Source organism: Podarcis muralis, chromosome 5 (genome assembly GCF_964188315.1).
Source record: "Podarcis muralis chromosome 5, rPodMur119.hap1.1, whole genome shotgun sequence".
In the NCBI taxonomy this organism is placed as follows: Eukaryota; Metazoa; Chordata; class Lepidosauria; order Squamata; family Lacertidae; genus Podarcis; species Podarcis muralis.
Genome location: NC_135659.1, coordinates 67,839,609 through 67,856,980, shown reverse-complemented (window position 1 = coordinate 67,856,980; position 17,372 = coordinate 67,839,609). Strand labels below are relative to the sequence as shown.

General features: G+C 46.9%; 1 protein-coding gene across 1 annotated transcript in view; it reads left to right on the top strand.

Moving 5' to 3' along the window:
* Positions 1-17,372, top strand: part of DENND2C (DENN domain containing 2C) — a 58,199-nt gene that overhangs the window by 18,660 nt on the left and 22,167 nt on the right. Inside the window, exons 2-5 of the mRNA XM_028734561.2 lie at positions 10,055-11,007; positions 12,158-12,306; positions 13,356-13,462; positions 14,749-14,919. Of these exons, the coding sequence (XP_028590394.1) occupies positions 10,214-11,007; positions 12,158-12,306; positions 13,356-13,462; positions 14,749-14,919 (1,221 nt within the window). The 5' untranslated portion in view covers positions 10,055-10,213. The remainder of the gene's footprint in view (positions 1-10,054; positions 11,008-12,157; positions 12,307-13,355; positions 13,463-14,748; positions 14,920-17,372) is intronic.

Here is a 17,372-nt window from a genome sequence, read left to right as displayed (position 1 = left end):
GTGTTGGGAAGCTTGTTTGTTGAAGCATTTGAGAATGAATTTGTTGTGCTGAACCTGATACATTTTGAGTATGATATAACTCAGAATTGAAGACTATGGACATTTAAACTCTCCTGCACATGATAAGTCATTAATTTGAGAGAGACTTGTCTTCCCTTCCTCATGAAGACTCCGCAGGACTGCATTCCAATTAAAGAAATTTCAGTTGATTTAATTATATGAGTTAATTCGTTGATTGATCTATAGACCAAGGATGGAGAACTAGATAGTGTTGGGTTACAGCTCCTTTCATCTGTCACTATTGGCCATGCTGAATGGGATTGATGGGCCTTGGAGTTGAAGGGCCACTGGTTCCCTATTCCCCATCTCCATTTATAGATTAAATTTGCATAAGGTTAAAAATAGTATGTTTGAAATTAGAAGCATAACTTCCACTGGGCTATATCCAATGAAGTTGTACCATTAGCTTAAGAATTTCCACCTGTTCAATGGTATTTTGTATCCCCACCCCAGTTTGCTCCAAAGGGTGAGGTATCTGTTCTAGAGGCGGGGAGGTGAGGAGAGGAGATTTGCCTGCACAAAGGAGAAGTCATTATGCTAATGGAATAACTTTGTTGGCTATATCCCCCCTTTTAAAGTAGTGCATAGATGTGACTTGGGAGAGGCATTCTGTCTCATGTGAGGGATAAGGGGGGGTGCCTCATTTAAGATGTAACATTTGTGATGGATATATTAGTATTTAAACATCTGTAGATGGTTTAAGCTGGGGGTCCCTTTTTAGCCAAATAAAAACTTCATAAGTGATTAATTAGATGAACCCAACTACTGCAGCAAAGGAAGGTGACAAAACCAGCCCTCATTTGGCATCATTTTTTTCCTGCCTTTAGGACATGAAGGCCTAACTTTTCATACCAAGTGGGCTGCAAAAGTGTTTGGACATTGAACCCACAAGCCACACACTGCCTTGTCACATGGGGCAGGGGGTTGAGGCCAAAAATTCATGCCTCCCCCTGCCCTCACACTGCCATGCTAGGTAAGTGAGGCCCTGGACTTTGGGAAGGATGCTCTGGCAGTGTCCTAGAGCCCTCTCACCTCCTTCCCAAAGCTGAGAAAGCACTGAGGAGGCTTTGGGAAGGAGAAGGGAGGACTCTGACCCTGTCAGAGCCCTCACAGCTCCTCCCCCAAAGCCAGCACCTCACTTACCTGGCTATCGGAAGGAAGTGTGAAGGTTTGGAGGAGGCATCAAGTGTTGCTGAGGGCCACCCAAAAAGGCCTCAAGGGCCGCATGTGGCTCTTGGGCCATGTGTTGGACCACCCTGCTTTAGGAGAACATCAGTTGCCAGCCATGGGGGACAGGGACAAAACCAGCTGTCCAGTTTTCCAACATCAATAATTTCCCATATGTTGATTTTAAATGTTTGTTATTTTTTGTTATTATTTTATTTACTTCATTTATTAATTGCTTCCAATGAGGCATTCTGAAGCAATTTGCACTTCAATAAAAACATTAACAGAACAACTGCATATACAGAAATAGCTAAAACAATACACACAGAGAGAGAGAGTCATACCTTGGGTTACAGACGCTTCAGGTTGCGCATTTTCGGGTTGCATATCGCGCCAAACCTGGAAGTACCGGAACGGGTTACTTCCGGGTTTCGGTGCTCGCTCATGCACAGAAGCGCTAAATCACGCTTTGCGCATGCGCAGAAGTGCTGAATCATGACCCGTGCATGGACAGACACGGTGCTGCGGGTTGCGAACGTGCCTCCCGCATGGATCACGTTCGCAACTCAAGCGTCCACTGTATATATGTAGATAGATAGATAGATCAGAAAGCAAAGTCCCCACCGGAATACCTATATTCAAAGCAGTGATGTTCCCTGCAGGTGCTGCATTATGAAATAAAAGACATAGAATCATGCCAGATAGGGCTGTAATTTTCTTAATTAAGGGAAAATAGAGTCATAACCTAGATGACTGGCTGTTGTAATTTCTCCATGGTATTTCAGGAAGCCTAAGTATTTAAGAGCACAACTTCAGAAAAACCTATCTATGCCACAAAACATTGTAAATCAAAAAGCTCAATGTTGTGGAATCAAAGCTGAACAGGAAGCACTAGGTTCTGTCTGTCTGAACAGAACCTGAACATTGTAGTCTCTCTCTCTCTCTCCCCTCCCCCCCTCTCTCGGGCAACAGCATTTCTTGGTATGTATCAGATTAATCTGGATTACTTTGTCTCCAGGAAGAAACCTGTTCTGAACCAGCAAAACTTGCCACAAGTTTCTCATCTGCAGCCTTCAGCGAGAAGGCCTGAATCTGATGCTCTCCTTGGTGCACTTACACTGGTCTTCAAGCTGGATGAGCCATTGAGAAACATAAGCAGCCAATCAGTCAGTTGGTCATATAGTCTGTCTGGCAATGGTGCTTCAGAAAGGAATCTTTCACAACCCTATCTGGATGTGTCTGGGATTGAACCTGGCCCCGTAAACTTTTGCGTGCTAAGATTGTGCCCTACCTATGTGCTACACCCCTTTTAAAATTGCAACGCCATTATAATAGAAGGAACTTTATTATTACAGCTGGGGTTTTCCCACATGGAAACTAACATAGGAAATATATGACGGGGTGGGGGGGAATCCCTGCATTATTTAGTAAAGAGACAGAACGCTGATATAGCTGTATCAGCTCTTGTTCTTGGATTCTGATGTATCTGTTATATTAGCAACTCTGGTTCAGCCTCGCCTCAATCTGGGAGGGTCTTGCCAGTTGTTAGAATAAAAAGTTGTGGGTCAAATGTATGGGGTGGGGAACCTGTGACCTTCCATATGTTGCTGGACTCCAGCATCTATCAGCCCCAGCCTGCATGGTGAATGGTCAGGAATGAGGGGAGCTGTAGGCCAGCAATATCTGTAGTCCAGCCTTCAGACTTGGAAGATTGCAAAGTTTGTAAAAACATTTGTAAGGTTGCTGCTGCTTAGGGTGTCCTATCGAAGGAAATATCTGAGCTGCATTGCTCAGAAAACATTTGGGAGAGACTGCATTAAATTCTTTTGGAGCGGTTGTCTGCCAGTTTGTCTGACTGCATGTTATAACAGCAACGCTCCTTTAAAATCAAAGACTGGGTCAGCTGCTCTCTGCTAAGCACATTACCAGAAAAGAAAAGTAGACAAAAGTCACTTGCCTTGATGGCAACCACAACTACTTAGTCTGCAAGCCTGTGCAAGTCCAGACATTAGAGTTCTATTCTTCGCATTGGGTGTGGTTTAATAGACGCCCATGCAGGGCTGTGCCTCAAGCAAGAAGAATAGCCAGCTATTTTAGTTAGTTAATTCTCAGAGATAGATGGGAATGTGAGGGGAATGTGAGGTATTTGGGAACCTTATTGGTTTCCAAGAGTAATACACTAAATACGAGTTGAGAAGTCTGCTTTGAGAAAGAAGTTTTTCCTAAAGTTGTGAGCAGGCAGTCAAGGACATGTCATAGTCTGGAAAATGTCCTTGAACAGAGGACAGCTGAGGAATAGAGGCAAGGAGGTGCCAGAGGTTCCTCATCCCTCCTGTAGATTTTGGGTGCAACAAACAGCCTGTTCTTTTTTCAAGCTGCTAGAGTCAGGGGCGATGGGGTTGAACATGTATCGTGTGCCCAGGTTTCTGACAGCAATTACTGTAGGCTAGTTCTATCTTGGAAGTGATTGGTGCCTGCTGTTTTAAGTGAGCTGCTTTGGGAATGCATATGCCAGGAGCAATCCTGGAAGTTCTCCCCCACCACTGCCAGAGAAAGAGGGTGGAAGACTTATGTGCAAGAAGGAGTTGGGTAGAGAAGAGGAGCACCAGTTGGGGGCCAGTGGTGGCTTGCTTTTGCCTTGAGTAGCTGAGACTGGCTCTATATCTAGGGCTTCATTTGTGCCAGGGTTTAGCCCAGTGCCAGAGCTCGGTTTTGGAAAGTGTGTGAAGTAATGCTAAGTAGTGGCTGTGAGCAGTTTTCCCTCACTAGGGAGTAAGCACAGCCCATCCACCCCACTCTCCACCCACCTACATGTGTATCTTTCCTTTCAAAAGACGATTCAAGGACGCTGGCTGCCTGCAGTTGGAGGAATGGGAGGAACTTGCTTATTAAACCTAAACTCCCCCTCATTCTGCACATTTGCTGCCAAGGAGCTGGGCTTCCACCACAGATGGTCGGGTCTTCAGCCAGTACAAAGCTCTGGCAGCTCTCTTTTTAGAAGTTGGCCACACTGTCAACATAAACCGTGAGCATCTTGGTAGAGCAGCCTTCAACAATCTAGTACCTTCCAGATATTATTGGATTACAACAACCGGCAGCCCCAGCAAGCATGGTCGGTGGTCAGGGATGATGAGCAACAGGTTACCCATCCCCACTGCACTGATTCCTTGCTGAATTGATTCCTTGCTGGTATTCTCCAGGCAGCTATGCAAGAGGAGGAAGAGGGAGTACTGGGTGAGTAAATGATAGAGGGAGGCGAGAGACAAGATGGAGAACTAGCATTTGATTTGCTGGTGTGCTGATCTGACAGTTCATCTGTGATGATGGGCTTGCTGTGCTGTGCATCTTCTTTTTGAATTAGCATCTTCTTTTGCCATATTGGAGAACTCTTTGAGGACTCTCATAAAAGCAACAGATCCCAGGATGTATTAAGAAATTATAGTGTCGTTAAACCGATATAGTTAATTGGGATGGGGGGAAACAGTCGTAGCTGGCTTGTGTGTATTCTCGGTGGAATTACTGTATGTGTATGAATGTTGCTGCTGCTTTGCCTTTGACAACATTACTGAACAAGGAAGACCCTCAGTTTTCTCGGTGAAACTGAAGTAACATATTTTGGTGGCAAGTAGGAGAGGATCAAGGTCTAAATATATTTCAGTGAGAAGAAAGGCTCCCCTTTCTTGCCGAGTTCTTTGAGGGTGTGGTGCAGGCCACTTGCACTGGATCAAGCCCCATGCAAAGCTAAGCTTTGAAACTGTAAGGCTCATATGAGACACAGATGTGGCAGCTCTTGTTTTTGCACAAGATCTATGAGGCTATATCACGTTATTTTTTTAAAAAAATGATGTCCTGTGTTGTTACCTGTGTGATGTGCTGCAACCTGTAGGAGCTGAACCTGCTTTACATGGTATTACTACTTGACTCAGCTTCTCATGCTCAGCTCCAATCAGAAGATAAGTTAACAAAGATCCACGTTGGTGTTTAAGCCATAGTAATTACCACCACTCTACTGCATTTATATCACTGTAGGTACGCAGGGAGAGCTAATTATTGCATATTAAGAGCACTGTCCCTGTAATGTAGCATATGTTTTCCTTTGTTTCCCATGGCTTTTCAACCTTTGATGATGATACTGATAAAAATACTTAATATTTACCATATTTTTTGCTCTATAAGATTCACCTTTTCCCTCCTAAAAAGTAAGGGGAAATGTGTGTGCGTCTTATGGAGCGAATGCAGGCTGCGCAGCTATCCCAGAAGTCAGAACAGCAAGAGGGATTGCTGCTTTCACTGCGTAGTGATTCCTCTTGCTGTTCTGGCTTCTAAGATTCAGAATTTCCCCCCCTCTTGTTTTCCTCCTCCAAAAACTAGGTGCGTCTTGTGGTCTGGTGCATCTTATAGAGCGAAAAATACGGTACTTTAGGACAAGGGTGGGGAACGTGTGGCTCTCCAGATATTGTTGGACTCCCAACTGCTTAAGCCAGCATGGCTGATGGTCAAGAATGATGTGAGCGGTAGTCCAACAACACCTGGAAGAGCACAGCCCCCCCAGCCTCCCTTGCTTTCAAGTGCTTGAGCTGTTTCATGTACATTAGCTTAGTAATCCTTACAAGAGCATTGTAAAGTAGGCCAGTGCAATTATTCCCATTTTGCAGATGTGGGTGGATGGAGCTGAGACTTGGACTACATATTATCTTGACAAATACATATTTCCAAGGTCATGTTTGCTGAGGTAATGTGGGGGTAGAGATAGCATTTGCATGGGGTGTTTCGGTAGGAGAGAGTGCTGCTTCCCTGATTAAGTCTTACAGGATTCCCCGCCCCCTCAATCAGGCTTGTTTCTGGTTTTGGACCCTGGGCAACTGCCTAATAGGGACTGATGAATTATTATCAGGGAGTATCTATAGTGGGAGGTCTGACTAACAGCAGGTTCAAATGCTTATGGAACCTTCTTTGACTCTGCTGAAGATGTCAGCATGGCAGAATCACCTCCATGATAGTAATAGTTGGAAATTGCTGTAGGATGCCTTGGCTGAATTGGTGTGCTTGCTTCCGTCTTTTAGACGAGGCTGCTTCCCTTCAGAGGAGGACAGTTGGGAGGGGAGGCAACAGAATGGGATGGGCGAGAGAGCAGAACTTACATCTTCAGCAAAACAACAACAACAACATATGATAAAATTCTTTCTCTACTGTAAGCACTTCAAGCTCAAGCAGCATGTAAAAACCAAAACCTCTTCTGCACAGAAAGATATATCATCATACTTCCTGATGCCAAACTGCATGGGGTACCCCTCTTTTTAAAAGTGTAGGAGTATTTTTTACATGAGGAAACCATAACACATTGATAGGATACCCCTTTCCCCAATATGAATGGTAGTCTCTGAAAGATCACCTGGTTTTGCTGAGTGTATAGATTAACCAGTCTTCATTTTGTGCCACTTTTCTAGGCACAGGTATGGGCTTTTTAAAGCTCTGTGTCTGAGTGTTTGTTGGTTTTTTGTGTGCAGGCGCTTTCCCTGGGGAAAATCCATGTTTTATCACTGAATCAGAACAAATGGCAATCTTGTTTTCTGTATATTGTCTTTTGCTATGATTCAGCAGTAAAATGTGGGTTTTCCCAGGGAAAGCGCCAGGACGGGTAGAAAAACCCACTTGGACACACAGTTTTAAAGCGCAGACGTGTGTTTGGAAAGTGTGGCACAAAATGAAGTCTGGATGAGCCCTATGTCTGGCTCTGAATGGAAAGAACAGGATGGAGAGGATTTGTGCCATATTACCGGGGAAGGAAATGGCTGGGCAATGTCTTCAGGCAGACAGGCAACATGATGAACATTTTGGGGTATTTTGCAAGAAGTTGGAGGCTGTTCTCGCTATTTGGGTTCCTTTATTTGTAGTCTCTCTCCCACCGCCACCCCAGCTAGCCAGACCCCCTTGCTTCTCTTGGGCTCCATGATCTCTAGAGATGTCAACAGCTGTTCCTTGGGGAGGGGGCAGAGAGAATTATCACTCAGTGCCAGCCTGTTACTTTGGGGAGTGGCCACATTGCTGCTGCTACTTGCTAATCAAGGCCACACAAGGGTGTGTGGAAGAGGCTGACTCCCAGATGCTCAGGATGCTTTGAGGCAGGCCTATTTATAGTAATTTTCTGCGTAGGACTGGAAAGGAACCTCCTGAAACCCTGGAAGGAAGGGAGCCCCAGCTGCTTTGCAAAACAGCAAAGCCTGATGGAGGAGGGGAAGGGCTTTCTTTGCTGTCAGGGTGGGTCTTGCAAAATGGTGGGCATTTCCATGTGGGTCAAAGCACCGGGCAGCAATGTGGGCAGCAATATGGGTAGGTGTGGGGTGCCTGTCAAAAAGTAAAGCTAAAATTCAATGCAAGGAGTTCTCCACAGACTGGATAGCTCCCACTGTCTCTAATGCCCTTGTCCTAATCAGGACTAAATTAGCCATGGCTCATCCTAAGGAAAATGCTGAGGGTCTTTGCCATTTTAGAACCCCCATCGTCAGCACTCATCTATACAAGTTTCTAGAGCTCCCAGTTAAAGAGGGAAGCTTGGAAACGTGATCTGTGACTCCTGAAGTCTCTGAAAGTAGGAACCTTTCTGCACCTGAGGCTTTGCTTAGTTCTCCCGCCGGGTCTCTCTTGAGTGTTGATAACAACCTGGTACCTCTGTGAGCAGAGAAGGGGCTGCTGGCTGCTGTGACCTCTGCTGCTGGTTTATGCCATTTCTGGATGGTGGTTCAGTTGTTGTTGGTTGTTTATTTGTTGGTGCCAGAGAACACTTGCACTGGTCTTGTCCTATGGAGATGGGAAAATATTATGGGTGTTTTGTTCCTGCAGTGTTGTGCAACTGCCCTGGAGAGTATAACCACAAAGATATATATTAGTACCAGTAAGTACGCTGTAGCAAACCCCAGAACACCTGGTGCTCTTTCTTCAGTTTCTTTACCTTAAGGGCTTACAAGAGCATCTTGGGCAGCCTTCAGAGGATCTTTACTGGGATCTGAAGCAATACTGGGCCTGGGAGGATTCTTTCACCCACCTGTGCAAATGATGGGAAAACACAGCAATCGCCCTGTCATCACTATGCAGGGTGTGGGGCAGACAGAAGCCTGTGAACCAGCTCTGTTGGGTCCAAGACTCGCCTCTGCCACCTCCGCCTGCAGTGGTGGTGGGTGGTTTGCATCACTGTCTCGCCCTGTTTTCCTGTTTGTGAAATACAGACAGCATCAGTCTCCAGCTGTGCCTCGGGACCCCGGAGGCCTTGTTAAACTTTTCAGTAAGTGTGCCGAGTGTTGCTGAGAAAAAGAAGACTGTGGTTGTGGTGGGATTTCACACTGAGGAAAACCCTGGTCTCCGCTTGGCCTCCAGTCCAAGCAAGCATAAGTACTTGCGCAAACTCTGGGGCTGCAGCTCTTTCTGTTGTAACTTAGTCACCTTTCAACCATTGGTATTTCAGATCCCCAAAATCTGGTGGTGGAAGAGGTGCTGCTTTCCCACTGCGCTGGGGGGGACGGACACCTTTCTCCCCCTTCCTGTTGAGGATCAGTGGTGGACAGAGCTAGAGTGAGCATGGGTGGGGCAGAGCCAAAAAGGAGTGAGTGGGGCCACCCCTTCTCTCTCTTTCTGAAACCCCCTTCTCTCTGTGTGTCTCTTTCCTTCTATCTCCTGCCTTCGCCACCCAGCAGGCTGCCAAGAGAGAAACAGATCACTCTTGCCAGTGGTATGAATTGATCCCTTGCAGAGAATTCCCTCCCCCCCATCTCCTTTCAGCTTCTCCCTTCCATTTCCCACTTCTTGCCTACCCTCCCTCTGGGCTCCCCCCTATTGCCCCCCCAAATTAGACTAAGGGCTGCAGTCCCGTCCCGTCCCCCATGCAATTCCCTGGCTATAATCTGCCTCCATTGTTGGAGGCAGTGTGCCCTTGAATGCTAGAGAATTACAAGTGGGAAAGTGATGTTGCACTCAGGTGCTGCTTACAGACTTCCCATAGGCATCTGCTCGGCCAATGTGCGAACAGGATACTGAACTAGACAGGCCACTGGTCTTTTCCAGAAGGCTCTCTTTATGTTGCCCTCAGTTCTGCAGCTACCCAATAATACACAGTGAACTAGCCAGAAGATTCTTTTTTTTTCTTTGCCCTCTCCCTTTTCGCATTCTATTCTCTTTACTTCCTGGATTGAAAGAAGAAAGGCTTTTGCACAAATCCCTTCACAGTAAGAGTACCCGATAGGTCGTAGCAGCAAAAGGAACATAGAAACATTCTGTAAAATGAGAATAATAATGCCGTTTCAAAATGCCAAGTGCTGTATTCATTAAAAGGTTTGAATATATAGTTAGTAGTTACGAAAGGTGGATGGGTGCAGAGTTTCACCTGGCTGCTTAATTTCTAGATCTGAGGAAAGCTGAAGTGGGTGAGGTATTCAAAGCCAATCCCTGACACAGCTTGGGAATGTTAGACTTCCGTTTATTGCTCATGCTCAGGAAGTTATTACCTTATGTGCAGAGGCGCACATTTGGTTTGGTTATTTAGGTATACGCTTAAGCTTTTAAGGTATACCTAAAAATATAAAAAGTGTGAACAAGGCAAACATGTGGATTGTACACTTGTCAGAGAGCTGGGACAGGCTGGAATTCCAGGTCAGGTGTACATTCAGTTGGAAATCTGGGTTTCCTGCAATGTACAGAAAGATCCTTGGAGTAATTTAAACAAACCAACAAACCAAGAGTGTCTTGTGACACCTGAAGGATGGACTGGTTGATTGTGTCCAAAGCATACGTTTTGCACCCCTTCTGATGGATGTCCCGTTTCTCTCTTTTTCTTCAGGGTGCCGTCAGAATATGTTTCCCCTTTCAGCACAGTTGTTGGATTACTTTCCGAACTGGATTTGACTGGAAACCCTCAGCATCTTGACTCTGGAATTACAAATCTCACTCACTGCAACTGGGAGGCAACGTGCTGTGATGTGAACTTACGTTGCCTGCCATGCACCCCACGGGCAGCACAGATCCTGGCTTTTCCCGCACTGCTGTGCAAACCCTGTCTCGTAGCCACTGCCGGAACATAAAACAAAAGATTTCTCAGTGGGAGGGTCGGACTCAAGGGGGTTGCCAGGAGGAAAGACAGAAGCCCCAGGACTTTGGGGTCAAGTATGGTCAAGAGAGCAGGAGACAGACGGTGGGACTTGGGCACAGCAGGCATTCAGAAGGACTAGCAAACATTCAGAGCCTTGGCTTAGATTTCCGGGAAAACTCTCGCCTCTGCTGTGTGACTGAGGAGGAAGAGGAGAGGCTCCAAGAGGCTCCAGAGAGCCCCTTGGTTGAGCAGCTCCCCAATGGTGTTATATCTGAAGGAGAGGATGAGGCGGACTGGCAGGGGGAGAGGCTCCCTCCAGGGAACTTCTACACCTCACGGGAGCTGTGGAAACAGATAGAAGCCCTTCCTCCCGACCAAGTCCTCGCTCTGGCTTTGGACCTGAAAAGAAAGCGGGAAAGCTGTGGCTCAACAGAGAAGGAGCTGAACCTGGCTCCGACAAAGAGCTTGGAGAACATCTACTGTGACGTTGAAGGTCAGGAGGGGCGGCCAGCCATCAATCCGGTACCCAAACCACGAAGGACTTTCCGATACCTGTCTGAGAAGGACCACACAGATTGCCCTAATGGAGGCTATGCCGAGAGGAAGGCACCAGAACGTCAGTCTAATGGTGGCTGTCCTGCCTCAACCTCCCATGACACTGGGCAGAAAGTGGTCAGCAGAGGAATCCGAAGCAGATCCAAGAGGTGGGTGCCAGGTTGATCTCTCTGGTCCTCTTATGCAAGTAGGTAAAAGTAAAGGACCCCTGGATGGTTAAGTCCAGTCAAAGGCGACTATGGGGTTGCAGGGCTCATCTCGCTTTTAGGCTGAGGGAGCTGGCGTTTGTCCACAGACAGCCTTCCGGGTCATGTGGTCAGCATGACTAAACCGCTTCTGGTGCAACGTAACACCGTGACGGAAGCCAGAGCACACGGAAATGCCGTTTACCTTCCCACCAGAGTGGTACCTATTTATCTACTTGCACTGGCATGCTTTTGAACTGCTAGGTTGGCGGAAGCTGGGACAGAGCAACAGGAGCTCACCCTGTCGCGCGGATTCAAACCATCAATCTTCCAATTAGCAAACCCATGAAGCCCAGTGGTTTGGACCATAGCACCACCCGCTCCGTGGTGGATATTGCTCATTGTAGCAAGTCCTGTTACTAATCATTGCGGTTTTCCCTATCTTAGGGAACAGCTAAGCATACTCTTCTCTCACTTCCCCACATTTATTCTTCCATCATCAGGAAATCAGAAAGGTTCTCCCCAACTTTTCAATATTTCTATTTGCAATTGTAACAGAAAAAAATGGGGGGGGGGATAGATTAAAAAAGAAAAATAAATTTCCAGATGACTTTTCACAGTAAGAGTATTTCATCATTCCTGTTTTAGTATACATTAATATAATCAGTCTAAATAGTTGTCTAAATGAAATTGACTATTACAACCCATATGTTCAAATGTAGATGTATGTTGGACTACAACTCCCATCATGCCTGCCCACTGGCCATGCTGGCTGGGGCTGATGGGAGTCCAGCAACTCCTGGGGCAGGAACAGGTTTCCCCATCACTGCCTTAAGGCATGAAAAACAATTTCTGAGAGAAATTGTGTTAAAAATGATCTCACCCCTTTCTATTGTCTTTATACGTTCTGAACGGAGAAGAACTGAAGACAGAGCTGCATAATACTACTTTTTCTTAAAGAGCAGTTTTATGCTGAAAATTCTCCAAAAGGAAAACAAACATTTCAGTCAGCTCTAGACAGGGGCAGCAGCCCTTTAACAAAACATAGGGGGCGGGCAAGTTATTGCTTGTGAGGCTTGTGTGATGATAAGGCAACTCTATGCTTTGTTTGCAGAAAGTCCTTTGAATTTGAGGACATCCAAGGTTACCGAAACCGGCTAGCAGCCATTGAGTACCAAAAGCTCCATGAAGAATTGAATGGCACCACAAGTGTCCGCCTCTATTGCACGCAATCGGAGGACAACCTCTATGAGGACATTATTGGTATGTTGCAAAGTTCACTTGGAGGAAATGAATTGTACTAGTTTGGAGCCGACCTGTTGAACATGTTTATAGAGGCCTGTTTGTAGAGTGATATCAAACACCACTTCTCTGCTGCAAAACAGCAAATTGAAGAGAAGCGGGTGTGGGGATTTGCAGAGTATGCTGCTGCTTTGTGCTTTCTTCCTCCCCATTTCCTTCCTGTTAGTTCACAAGTAGGCACCCTATGGGCCCTAATGCCATTTTATGCAGCCCCCAAAGCTGCTCAAGCTGCCCCATTCTTCCATCGTATCAGAGTTCCTTCAGTCCTCTTCATTTCCTCCTTATTTTTCCTGTTTTCTTTTTAAGTGTCTCTTCTCCCCCACCCCATTTCTGTGTAGTTTCAGAACAATTTGAAGGGCCACATTTTATCTGATAATTGATAAAATAATTGATGTATTCTCAGGAGCCTTTTCCTGGTTGTACAAGCTTTGGGAAAAGAATGTTTTCATCTCAGCTCTCTGAGAACAAATTGATACATTTCTGATGTTTTGTTTTGTGTGTGTGTGTGTGTATGTGTATGTAGCATACCAAAGCCAGAGAGTAATCATTTTCAAAACAGTAGCTGTATTGGTCTGTTGTACCAAGAAAATCCTGTGCTTGACCTTTGACATCTTAATGACAGGTGGGTTGTCCCTCCCACCTGCCAAGTTTTGCCTGTGTGGTTGGGCTTCAGCTCCACAGCAGGACTGAACCCGCCCCCCATCAACCAGTAGGTGGTGAGCTGAAACCTGCTATCTGCAGCCACTGGCTCTGTGCATGAGTTCCTTGCTACTTGCTTGCATAGCAGAACAAGGTAGAATTCACCCCCTGCCCATCAGCTGATTGACAGGTGGCTGTGGTTTTGGAAAATGGTCCTTGTGGGCTGAATTGGGACCCCTGGTGGGCCAGGATTGGCTTTTGGGCCAGAGGTTCCGCTCCTCTGCTATAGACATGGTCCCAGTTTGTGCCTTTTGTTGTTGCAAGCATGTTGGTATTCTGCCTCTCTCCTTCACGATACTCCCTTTTCCTAGATCCTGCTAAGGAGAACCTGTATGAAGACATCAAAGTGAAGCCTCTCTGGAGGATCCCCTCTGCTTGGAAGCTGCCTCCTGCCCGGAGCACCATCAAGCCTCCCAAGGTGAAGGTCCATTTCTCAATGTCTGTTCTCTGCATCCCCACCTAAGGCTGGATTTTGTCCCTGCACTTCACAGGAATTCAGTTGACTAAGATGGAATAAGTTCAGACATGCACAGACTCAGTGGCGTTGAGCTAAGTGTTTGAACTGCTTCCATTGAAAAGTTTTGTGTGTTTGGGGTGATTGCAAACCTGTGACACTGTGGCTTTGACCACTGTTGGCTGTTATTGACTGAAGATTGCACGCCTGTGAATTCACCATTAGAGAGTAAAATGCTGCTTCGCTATGCTGTGTTAGCATTAGCTTGATCTCTCCTTGTCCGAAGACAATACTCTGCACTCCCCATGCAGGGAACAAAAGAGGAAGGGGGAAATTTGTGCATGCATGCTGAAGCGCATTCACGAGCTGTGGGTTAGGAGCATACCTCCACACACATGCGCTAGGGTACTCTTTTGCGGAGGGGAGCTTGTGCTGCCTGGGGATTAAGCCATATGCCCAGTATCTACAGCACCACAGGGGTCTTCGTAGCAGTGCAGGGGAGGCACTTTGTTGCCTAAACATGTGCACCTGTGTATGCTTCCCTTTTCAGACCTCCTACTCACTGTGCTTTTACCACCTATAAAATAGGGAAGTGCATTTGTTCAAGACTGAAAGCTGACACTTCCTCTCCATCCCTCCCACTTGTGAAGGAATGAGCCTGAGGCGCATTCACAATGCTAGCCTTTCCCATCCTTATGGCCCTCCAGCCCTGAGTTGTTGATCTTGCTGGCTGGGGCTGATTGGAGTTCCAACAACTTTTGAGGAGCCAAGAAAAGGTGTTGGCAGGCACTTAAAGCCTGTGTCCTTGGTTCCCATTATAACTGACTTGAAATGACACCCACTCCCTGCTTCTCCAGTGACAAATCAGGGAGATTGTGTTAGCTGCTATTTTGCCCCCAAATGATTTTAGGGGAAGAGGACAGTCACTAAGCTAAACAACTGCTAAATGCACAGGTGTGTAATTCAGGAGAATTGGGCAGGTGGTGGGAGAGGAAGCAGGCCTAATTAGATTTTCCCACTGCTCAACTAAGGGGACTTTTCGGCCTGTGTTCTTCTCCAAACCAGGGATTGTTCCCATGCCTGTTAGACACTTCTACTTCATTGTCACTACCATAAAAAGCAGGCAGCCTATTTGCAGAATTCTTGTTCATCATTGGTGCCTGCCCACATTCAGCTTAGCGGGAATCACTTTCCTAGTGAAACCTTTTCACTCTCAACCATGTTTTTATTTTATTTTGGGTTTCGTGCAGCTACCCCCGAAGCCACACTTCCTTCACCGCAAAACCTTGGAGCTAAAGACCACAAGGATCTGCCTGCGTGGGAGACTGCCGAAGGACACAACTCTACCTGTTACACTGACGGAGTGGAAGTTCTTCAAAGCAGGCGAGGCTGGAAGCAGGAAGAGGAAGAATCTACCTCGGGTGAGGAAGCACGATTCAAAACTTTGAGGGTCCCACCCCGGGGGGGGGGGAGCAGCAAGAGGAGCAAGAGTCTTTTCTTTCTTTCCCTGCTCATGCACCACCCCACTCAGCTCTGGGAATGGTCCTGAGCATGAGGAGATCTTCACCCTTCCTCTGCAGCAATGCTGAGCAGTGATTTCAACCTAGTTCAAATCTAGGTGCAAGATTCGGCTAGCTAGTCCTCCTTGTGGAAGCCCATGCCTGAATTAATTTCACTCCTTTGTTTATTTGGATGCTGCTGCCCTGCTGTGCATAGACAGCTATTCAGGCTGATTAGCAAGTGGGCACAGGCAGTATGTGGCAACGTGCAGTTAATATGCAGCTAACCCCCATTCACTTTGGAAGTTTAATTCTGATTTTAAACAAGTGATCAGTGCTGCTTGTAAAGGCTCAACATGACCCTGAGTTCATTTTATTCTGCCTAGGCTCATGTAGCTTATTCCTCTGGAGTGGCTTACTCCGGATTTAACATTTTAACCTCCAAAGTGTTTTGTGGCTTAAAGCTGCTGAGCAGTTTATTAGGAATGAGACAGTTCCATAAAACCTGAATATCATTTTCCTGATGTGTTTCCTGCCGCTCCCTCCCGTGGGTGAGTGAGTAACAGAGATGCATGACTGGTGTAGTCGGCAAACTAAGATTCGCTTCTGATGCTGCCTACGCACCGGAGAAATTGGACTCCTGTCCAGCTAGGGGTCTTTTTATATCACCTCGCATACATCTGTATTTTAAAAAAATCAGTGCACAATACACACCAGTTCTCTTGGTAACCCTACAGTAAGAAAGCATTGCAAAAAAAAGATGTGATTCAGATATTGTTGTCTAGCTAGGGACCTGAGCAATAAAAGCTCCCAATTCTGGCATCTACTTTAGGCTAAAGGACTGAGCTGGCCCACGCAGCCTAGTAGAAATCTCTTTCTTCTGTGGCAGAGGGAATTGCGGGTAGGAGGAGGGAAGGCTAGCATATTCCCCAGGCCAGACTTGTTGCCTTTTCCAAGTGTTACACATCAGCATTTCTTGGAGTGTGCAAAGATGATTATAAACGTTGTGCCAAGAGGAATGATGAAATGTCCCACATGAGTGCCCTTTGTCATACAGAGACCCCTAAGCAGCCTCCAAAAGTAAAGGAGTAATTTACTGACAGGGAAAATGCATGTTGTTCTCTCACTCTGAACTCACAAGATTGCTGGAGTGATGCCCAAACACACTGTGGCAAAGAATCTTGGTCAACCCCACCAGAGAAGCATGTGCTACGTTCCAGCATCCTGACGCCATATCTGCAGCTCTCAACCACTTTTCCTGGGTTCTTGAAGCTGCTGACAAATGTGACGGTCCTCTGACTGCCAGAGTTTGTGGCAGCTGGCTTAGAAAGTGTGGGGCAGGGAAACATGTTTCCAAACCACAGTGCTTCCATGGCAAAAAGCTGTGGAAAGTCTCAGCTACCTGGCATGCACACACACCCCTTCTCCCCTTTGGCATTTTGCATGTTTCGTCTCAACAAACACCAGTGTAACCGGGCTACCATTTCAAAGTGCGAAGTAGCTCTCAGATTAAGATCAAGGCTGGGAAAACTCTGCAGGAGCGGAAGAGAGGCAGGAGGAAATGGATGGAGGAAGTGCAGCGCTTCCTGCAAAAGGGCAGCCGTGCCCTCGGGTTGTGCTGCACGCCATTGTGCACCGCCCTGGCCCAGGAGCAGCCGAGCAGATTGCTGCTGCGGTTCCTTCTTCCTCTGCCCGCCTGACCCTGCTTGGGTTGCCGAGGTCAGGGAAAGGGTTGGGACTGTGAGCAGATTTACCTGGTGCTTGCCTCTTGCTGGTGGTGATGGGAACGACTGGTCCCCACCCTGTGGCCTGTGCTTGGAATGTCGAATGCATTCTTAAAGTCGGGCAAGAGGGAACTTGGCCTGCGTGCCGCGCCTTTCAGGCGGCAAAGCAGTTCCACAGGAGATGAGAGCACCAGCAGGTTATGACTTGACATGCTGAGCCGAAGAGCTTTCTGTCTGCCTGTGGCTTGAGATGCCTGATACTACATATGGAACTGGATGGGCTTGGCTGCTGCTGCCACCACCACCACCACTCATCTCTTAGTGCATGGTTTTTTTTAGAGCAACATAAAGTAGGTAACTCAAAAAAGGGGCACCCAGTAGCTAAGTGCCTGCCTGCCTGCCTGCCTCCAGATATGGAACTATGTTCCCCTCTCTTTTATTCGAAGGGTCAGTCCTTCCCTTCATTTCCAGGACCAAACTGTTCCTCAGTCCCGGCAAGGGAGGTCCCTTGCTGCCATTTCCTTGAGAATCTGTGGCCCTCCAGACATTGTTGGATCATGGCCAGCACTGAGTGATGCATGAGGGGGCCAGAGCATCAGTGGTTCCCCCTCAGCAGTAGCACATGAGCAATCAGATTCTAGAATGGTGAAC